Raw genomic sequence first — 8,810 nt, forward strand, 5'->3', positions numbered from 1 at the left:
CTCAAAAATGAGGACTTATTACCTGCATTTCATTCATGCTCTGAATAGACAATTATATCTAAATAATCTCATCTATTTTACAATCTGAATCCAAATGAATGATTATGCCTTTAAAAAAAATATTTGTACTCTTTTAAAAGTGTCAGTTTTTTCTTTATTTGTACCTGAATCATTTCTACCTCCCTGTTGCGGTTTTTGTATCCGTGTTTCCTCTCTACATCGCGTGATGTTATGTGTGTGCTCTGCATTTAAAGGAGCCGTTTCCGCCGGCCTGCTTTTGTTTCTACCACCGTGACATTTGTTTTTGGTTCAGGCTCGACCTGTTCAAGTTGCATTTTTTTCTTGCTCGTGTGCCAATTTATGGAGGCCTGCAGGCAACAAAGAGAGGATGGCCAATAATGATCATGCACGTGGCCATGAAAAATGTTAAGGCGTGTCTTCACTAAATCTACTGTAGAAATGAGAGGGTGCAGTGCACTGGGAAGTATTTAAGTATTTAACTGTTTTAGACTTCACGTTTTTAGAGATTGTAGGTAATGCATGTAGTTTAATAAAATGTCCTCATAAGGGTAGATCACATCAGTGTCAGTAGACATGTGTGTAACATTGTTCCCACTGTTGCCATGGGCAAAGGGCAGGTGGGGTAAAAAGCTGGCATTTCAGAAGGTCTGGTGAATGTGCCATCAATCCCTGGAATTAATTCCCGCTGAGTGACCTGATCCAGTTTTCTCCGTTTGGCTGGCTCACATTGTGCTTTTACTAAATGCTCTGAGCATTTGTTGGACATATTTAGAATACAAGATAAAAAAAAACACTTTTATCTGGATCCTCTGCAGCAAAAGATTAAGCTCAAAACTGTTGTCATTATTGCTTTGTTTGAATCCGTTTAGGTCACACTGAAATACATGAAAGTAATGTAGATTGAAAACCTTAATCTGAGAATTAAAAAAAAAAAAAAAAAGAAATTTAAGTTGCATTCTCTCAAATGTCCACCAGGGGGCGACTCCTCTGGTTGTATAGAAGTCTATGAGAAATGACTCTACTTCTCTCTTGATTTATTACCTCAGTAAACATTGTGAACATGAGTTTATGGTCTCAATCTCTAGTTTCAAGTCTTCTTCAATACAGCACGATGTTCATTTAGTAACTTATGGTCCATTTAGAGTCAAACAGACCATGAAGTAGAGTATGCTTTAGGGCGGGGCTACCTTGTGATTGACAGGTTGGCGTTATCCATATTTTTGTTGTTACAACTTTAACCCTTTCTCAGTGTGTTTTCTGTTGATGAAAGTTAATAGGAACCTTTTTGGTCACCTAGAAATATCTTATTCAGTGTTCAGAGCTCCACTCTCATGTCACTTCTGGTTTAAAAAAAAACAAGATGGCGACGGCTAAAAGGCCGAACTCGAGGATTCAAAAGGACAGTCCACAAACCAATAGGCGACCTACTGGAGACGCTGATGTAGCTCAACATCATGAGATCTCACCGTATCATCAGACTAACAGATATGTTGCCTTTATATATCACCAGGACGGTCCTGGAGGGCTGTGGGACTCCGTGAAGAAAGCTGCGTTTGTCATCGGATCTGGAATCTTATTCTTGGCTGCATTTGGCAACTCGCTGACATGGTAGGATTTCCTTACAAGTTGCAGTGTTACTCAACAAACCAATGGCTTGTCTTGAAATGAACCTGGGGAGTTACAAGTTCACAGGTTATTATGTCAATGCACAAGAAAGAAAGGGAGCAGAACGGAAGAGAAGCGGCTGGGAGGTGTAAGGACAGGACGGAGCAGAGCAGGACTGGTCTGATCGGGTCCAAATCAGATAGCTGACGGCACTACAACTATTTTTGAGTTGTCTGCCATTCTTTTAGGTTGTAGAAAGAAAGAAACTGGAAGCTTGGTGCCAAAATCTGTGCAGATTTAAATATAAGTTTAATAGTTTCAGTGTCGAGTGCACAATAGTGCCCGTAACGAGATGGAATATTAACAGGTCTTTGCCTTTGCAATGCTCTTCTTCAAACGTCACAAAAGAAATGGGTTAGTTTAGTGTTGGCACTATTGGAACTGGATCACAGAATATCAACATACGATAGACTGACAAATCACCAAAGAAAAACATACCTCAAATATTCAAAAGATCCATTCTGATCAGGTGTCCAAATAAATGTATGCATGTCTGTTTGGGTGGGTTTTTCATGAGGAAAGGGCACGACATGACTTTGATATTTGTGAGTGTGTTCAGTGTGATTGCAAAGGTCTCATAAAGGCGGTTGCTGAAGTGTTTCTAGACAGTTAATCTGGCATTGTTAGGTCGATCTTAGCCATCACAAAATTATTGTAAGTATTGCAATTTTTCTAATTGGACCGTTCCTAGTCAGATGCACCAGTTAATGTGTAAATGTTGGTGGCAAAAAGTGTGGGATGAGTTCTCCAGACAAAGAAAAGTATTTTCAAATCATGTCAAGAAAATGGTCTGGTTTCCTCCTGCAGGCATCTTCAGAGGTTCTGGGGAGCTTCAGGAGATTTCTGGCAGGACATGTGGACCAAGCTGCACGTGATGTTTGAGGGTCATCACACTACTTTGTTCTACTTAGGTGAGAAAAAAATAACCCCCAGCCGGTTAGTTTTGCTTGTGTTAGAGGAACATGTTGTGACCAGCAGAGTGTTATTGACAGCTCCTAACGGAGGGGTCTTCATGAGGCCAAATCAAACACACAACGATCTGTTTTCTACATGATGACAGCATGAATGACCTGCGTTGTCTCGTTACACACTCGTGAAACACTCGGACATGGGTGGCTTTATGGATCCATAGAGCTCTCTCACCATTCCATTTATCTCTGTTTACTAATGTAGTTTTTAATTAGATTTCATGCATGATTTAACCTCCACCAGAGACACCAACGGGCTTTGTTTTCAGAATTATAAGGCCGCACAAAAGAGCACCTTATTTGGTGCCGGCCGCGCGTGTGTGTGTGCGTGTGTAGCGTTGAGAGCAGAAGGTATTTCTCGGTCAGATATGGTCTATGTTAGGACATTATGTGCTGTCAGTCCAAAGCAATATGCGTTCGAAGATATAGTTTCCAGTGTAGCGTTTTGTGAATATGTGATATGCAGCGAGATAAATCGATAAAGCACAGATGAAGTGCAATAAAACTCCTCTCACTGGGTGCAATCCTGCTTGATATCAGTGAGGATGTTAATTACCTTTTACATTGCACGTAAACAACATCCTTGATCTGCCATGTTGTCCCTACATTCAATTAAATACAGTTTATTGAAGAGACCATGAACATTTTTACAGATAGATTAATGTCACCATTTGATGTAAAATAAAAAGAACACAATAACAAACGGTACGGAAAGAACACACGATACAAAGTTACACAAAATGGCACATGACACATGTTTGCTTGTGCGATAAAACCAAGTCATGAAGACCATAAGATGGAGTTCAGAGCTGAGCAGCTTTTAACACACTTTCTACGTTTGTTTTGAAAGTGCTGATGGAGTTGCAGCTCCTCACAGCTGATTGCACAAACGCAGTGCTGTGAAATGGTGTTGTACAATCTGGTATGGAGGATATTCTTGAGGATCTAATAGAAGTTACTGAGCGAGTACACACAAAGTGGAGGAGGCGCCAAACCATTTAAAGCCAATTTAAAAATGTATAAACCGGAGCTCAAATTCGTAAATAGTCTGAAATTCTCAAAGCTCGGTTATTCGCGTTTCTTCAGTACCCGACAACGATGGAAATGCAACGCTCTGTTTGTCAGAGTTTTTAGATTTTGCGTGTCTTCCTCAACAGGGGCAATGCTGGTCCCCACGCTGGCGTTCTGGGGGACCAATGCTCTGCTGATGCTGGTGGACACCACCGGTAAACCCGCCTTCATCACTCGCTACCGCATCCAGGTGGACAAGAATAACCCGGTACGTCGAGTCTGTTCCAGTATCTCCTCCTGTTTCACTGTTAATGCCGTCCAGTAGTACTACTACCACTAGTGCCCCGACTATTATTACTGTCATTACTGCGAGGATTCTCATATCTACTAACATTGAGACTTCACTTTGCTCTTTAATCCCTCTGCCAATAATGTGACTGCATGAACTGCTTCTACTGCAGATTGTATTTGAACGGATACTGATACAGTAACTGTTAACATTTGCAGCTTATTAATCATAATATAAATAGTTTTATGGCTATTTATGTAAACTGCATCAATGAATGGATAAATAAGTAGATATAACTGCCACAATATACAAGGACTCTAATATTATGTGAAAGATCATCTTAAAACTATTTAAATGAATGAAAATCCATATATTTTGTAGTGTGTGTGTGTGTGTGTGAAGCAGCTCCCGAACTGTTGCTGAAGCGACGTGCCCACCGTCACAAAGTCCTCTTACTGTGTTTGATTAACGATGTTGATGAACACCGGGGAGATAAAGAGCGACATTACTGATAATCACAGCTGGAAGGTTACTCCAGTGTAATCCGATCATTGACAACCTTCCAAAGATTATAACTAATAACACAGTTCACAAAAATATCAATTTCAGGTCCATAATTTACAGTTGTTGGTTGACTTAAACTTTCATTTCTATTTTTCCATGAATATGAATAAGCTGTAAAGCCATAAAACTTAGTATTGCCTATGATGAGCTAGCGTGTGACAATCTGCTGAGTCATCGTTTGTGTCCTGTTGGTTTTCTTCGGTCCGTTTCTTTGAGCTCTGTGAACTCTGAACTTCAGCCCCGTCGGTCATAAACAAAGCCAGGACGTGCTGCTGTGAAGCAACAATAAAACTTTTATCAAGCAATCTATCTTTGTATCCTGAATTCAGTTTTTATTTTTTATTTTTTATTTTTTTTAAATTGTATGTCGGAGCCCTCGGGTCAATCTTCAGATGGCCATTTTTTTTTTATTACTATTAGTATGGCTGGAGCTATTCAAGTGTTCCTTTTGCTTAACTAAATAAGGAAATACTCGCTACTTTTCAATTGTCAAGCATTACATTCACACAAGAGTAAATAAACCATGTGGTTAGTTCATGTAAACTATTTATTTACAATATTCTTTTATTTATATATATATATATATTAATCAAAGCCTCTCTTAAGACTCAAAAATGAGGACTTATTACCTGCATTTCATTCATGCTCTGAATAAACAATTATATCTAAATAATCTCTTATCTATTTTACAATCTGAATCCAAATGAATGATTATGCCTTTAAAAAAAATATTTGTACTCTTTTAAAAGTGTCAGTTTTTTCTTTATTTGTACCTGAATCATTTCTACCTCCCTGTTGCGGTTTTTGTATCCGTGTTTCCTCTCTACATCGCGTGATGTTATGTGTGTGCTCTGCATTTAAAGGAGCCGTTTCCGCCGGCCTGCTTTTGTTTCTACCACCGTGACGTTTGTTTTTGGTTTAGGCTCGACCTGTTCAAGTTGCATTTTTTTCTTGCTCATGTGCCAATTTATGGAGGCCCGCAGGCAACAAAGAGAGGATGGCCAATAATGATCATGCACGTGGCCATGAAGAAAAAAAAAATTTTAAAAATGCCCAGCTCTAACCGCATGTTCCAGTGTATAACTCCTTCCTTGTCCGCTAGGTGGATAAAGTAAAGCTTATCCATGCGGTGAAGACTGTCATGTTCAACCACGTCTTCATCTCGGGGCCCATGGTGGTGGTGGCTTTCTACCTGATGACCTGGAGAGGGGACCCCTGTGACCCTGAGCTGCCCACCTTCCACCGGGCCCTGATGGAGCTGGCTTTCTTCTCCATCTTGGAGGAAATCATTTTCTACTATTCTCACAGGTTTGGATCAGTAATTGTTTAATTTTACACCTGTGTCGTATTGTTGTACACCTGTGCTCTTCCTGCTGTGACGGTCATCCTCTTTTTCTACCCAGTTGACGATAACATGTCTTCCTCATTTGTGATTCAGTTGTCATTCAAACACCAAGCTTTAAACATTACTGCCACCTAGGGGCAAAAGTGAAGAATGTGACAACAAAGAAAATATTTGTTTTGCTGTATATTGATAAAATATTATTATTATTTTATCAGGGCCAGAAAACAGAAAGTAAAAAATAATTTCACATAATAGCATCATCAGGTCAAAGTTTCTATTTGTCCAATAGTGTTTTACTCTCAAACATCTTCCAAACTAGTGAGTACATTTACTCAAGCACTACACTTTAGTACGATTTAGAGTTTTTTTTTTTTTTGGTTTTTTTTCATGTTATCATACTTTACATCTCCACATTTCAGAGGAAAATATTGTACTTTTTATTCCACCTTATTTGATACCCCTACTTGGTACTTTGCAGATTCTGATTAATAATACAAAATATACTTAACAATGTAAAAGGAGACTTATTCCCAAGCGACCCAGCAGTATATAAAGTGACTCAATTAGCTCCACTTTTACCAGCTGCAACATTAAAGTGATGCATCAGTAATTATAATCTGATCTGAAATGGGAAATTCTGTGTACGGAGTACTTTTGGGACTTTACAGTTACTGTGAGGAACTTCTAACTGGCTATTTCTATATACTCTTGATGCTCGTCATCGGTGCCACCGGGTCTGATTCAGACGGTCAGACCCTGCTGCAGTAAAGCATTATTATCCTCTTCTTTTCTCTCAGGCTGTTCCACCATCCCACCCTCTACAAGCGTTTCCACAAACAGCACCACGAGTGGACCGCTCCCATTGGACTCGTATCCATATACGCTCATCCTCTGGAGCATATAGTGAGTAAAACCCCTCCCGGCTTTTCATTTTCTCTGTCTGTCTCAGTAATGTTCTTGAACTCTACAAGCTTTGATCATTGTAGATCTTTCACCGTCGTCGTTTGCTGGATGTTCCTCGGCCATTACAACCAGTTTGTTCGTCCTGTTTGTCTTTAGATCTCCAACATGGGGCCGGTGGCATTGGGGCCGGTGATCCTGGCCTCCCACCTGACCACCACCTGCATGTGGTACTGCTTGGCTCTGATCAGCACCACCATCTCCCACTGTGGATACCACCTCCCCTTCCTACCCTCCCCCGAGTTCCACGACTTCCACCACCTCAGGTGAGTCCACACATCCAGTCATCAAAGAGTTCCTTTTAATGAGACTTAATGCTTTTATACGTCCGGCCCATTCTCATGAACACGATTCCCGCTTCCAGGTTCAACCAGTGTTTCGGGGTCTTCGGAGTGCTGGATCGGCTCCACGGCACCGACGCTAAATTCAGGCAGACCAAGCAGTACGAACGCCACTCGCTGCTCACCAGTCTCACCCCAATGAACGAGAGCATACCCGACACGCCCAAGAAGGGCCATTGATGACATGTGACCAATGAGACCGTTAACTTCAGGATCATATCGGGAGATACGGTTCTCCGTCTGAAATGACTATTAGATTTTAATCATTGTAATCCAGACAACCCGCTGACCGGTATCCGACTGTGAAAGTCGACACTCTGCGGCCACCAACCGCACTCTTTATTTTTCAGGTAGAAATGTTGCACTTTATTAGACATGCAGATTCCTGATAAGGTCGATGTAAGAATTTGGATGGTTGAGTGTGAAAACAACTCATTTCTCTTTAATGCACTCTGCATTAACCTCCCTCCTCAGGTGAAGGAGCCATGTTCTGCCCTCATACACCTTCAGTTAGTTAGTGCTCGCTACCCATAAAACCTTCTGTTTTTAGGCCTTTTTTTTGCCTGTACCAATTCATTGTCACTCGTATCATCCTTACCTGGTTAAACTAATGACATGTTCTTAGTTTAAACATTAGTAGTGTCCATTATAAACACATGCACATTAATCTTAAGTCATGTTTTAATTCTTATAAACACATCTTGTATTTAGAAGTAATGTTTAGTAACAGCTTACTTCTTCTGTTGCGTTCACTTGCTGCTCAGATACATTTGCACTTTTCCTCTGCGGCATTAAAACATATCCTTGAATGTAAAATGTGTTTTTATGTATTTCAGGAGGCCTTAGTAATTGTATAATTGTTGTATAATAAGACATGAATGTTGAAAAATGACTGCTACTGTGATTGAAACAATATTACAGGAGTGTTTAATATTAAAGCATTTTAATTTAAATTGATGGCATTATTTTGTTCCCTTTATTCTGCTATGGTCACGGGCAGTGTAGTACACAACACCGCCTCAACCGAGACCACATCAAGACCAAGGCAGTGCGAGACAGTCGAGACAAAGACCAGACCCGTGCAGGTCCTACACTGCATGGACCCACGTGGAACATGCAAACCACAGGCACTCAATTCGATCTGAAAGATCCACATTCACAGAAATACACAAAGGAAGAAAGTGAAGCAGTGACAGCACCTCCTCTCTGCTGGAATAACAGGCAAGACTGAATAATTATTACGTAAGGATCAAAGATCTAAAAAATATTTTTCAGGCTTTTTCCAAACATTTAATTCCTTCAACTGTTTGCAGAAGCACCCAGTGAAAAAGAGGTATTTACTGCATTGCACACGTTGTGTTCACATGACCGATGCATCATTAGTTATCCTGAGCTAACCGTTAGGAAACGGAGCCTTCAATTCCTATCGGGTGAAGAAGAGTGAAAGTGTCCACAGTAATGGACAAACCAAAACGAAGCCAACCTCTCAACTACTGGAGAAGGAAGGAGGTTGGTCAACAACAGTTTTTGGTTCATTTAAATGTAAACAAAGACTTGCGGTCAACGAGCTGCCACGAATGCCCTTTGTAGGGTCTAATGGCTCGATACCTTTACAGCTATTCAAATTCACCAAAACGGATGGTGGG

The 8,810-nt window shown here is 40.5% G+C and overlaps 1 protein-coding gene across 1 annotated transcript; it reads left to right on the forward strand.

The window, feature by feature from the left end:
- The first annotated feature begins 1,213 nt into the window (after window positions 1–1,213).
- Window positions 1,214–8,121, forward strand: faxdc2 (fatty acid hydroxylase domain containing 2). The gene is made up of 7 exons (XM_031868936.1): window positions 1,214–1,629; window positions 2,494–2,597; window positions 3,812–3,933; window positions 5,621–5,826; window positions 6,661–6,766; window positions 6,923–7,089; window positions 7,188–8,121. Exons 1-7 carry the CDS (start codon window positions 1,382–1,384, stop codon window positions 7,342–7,344), a joined length of 1,110 nt encoding a protein of 369 aa, XP_031724796.1. The 5' UTR covers window positions 1,214–1,381; the 3' UTR covers window positions 7,345–8,121.
- The last annotated feature ends 689 nt before the right edge of the window (window positions 8,122–8,810 follow it).

This window comes from Anarrhichthys ocellatus, unplaced genomic scaffold, assembly GCF_004355925.1.
Source record: "Anarrhichthys ocellatus isolate YVR2014 unplaced genomic scaffold, GSC_Weel_1.0 scaffold45, whole genome shotgun sequence".
Lineage (NCBI taxonomy): Eukaryota > Metazoa > Chordata > Actinopteri > Perciformes > Anarhichadidae > Anarrhichthys > Anarrhichthys ocellatus.

Bases quoted from the DNA above. Each gene is read 5' to 3' on its own strand.
- faxdc2 (XM_031868936.1), top strand. From the start codon at position 1,382: ATGGCGACGGCTAAAAGGCCGAACTCGAGGATTCAAAAGGACAGTCCA. The intron at 2,598-3,811 runs GTGAGAAAAAAA...CTTCCTCAACAG, and splicing joins CACTACTTTGTTCTACTTAG to GGGCAATGCTGGTCCCCACG. The intron at 5,827-6,660 runs GTTTGGATCAGT...CTTTTCTCTCAG, and splicing joins ATTTTCTACTATTCTCACAG to GCTGTTCCACCATCCCACCC.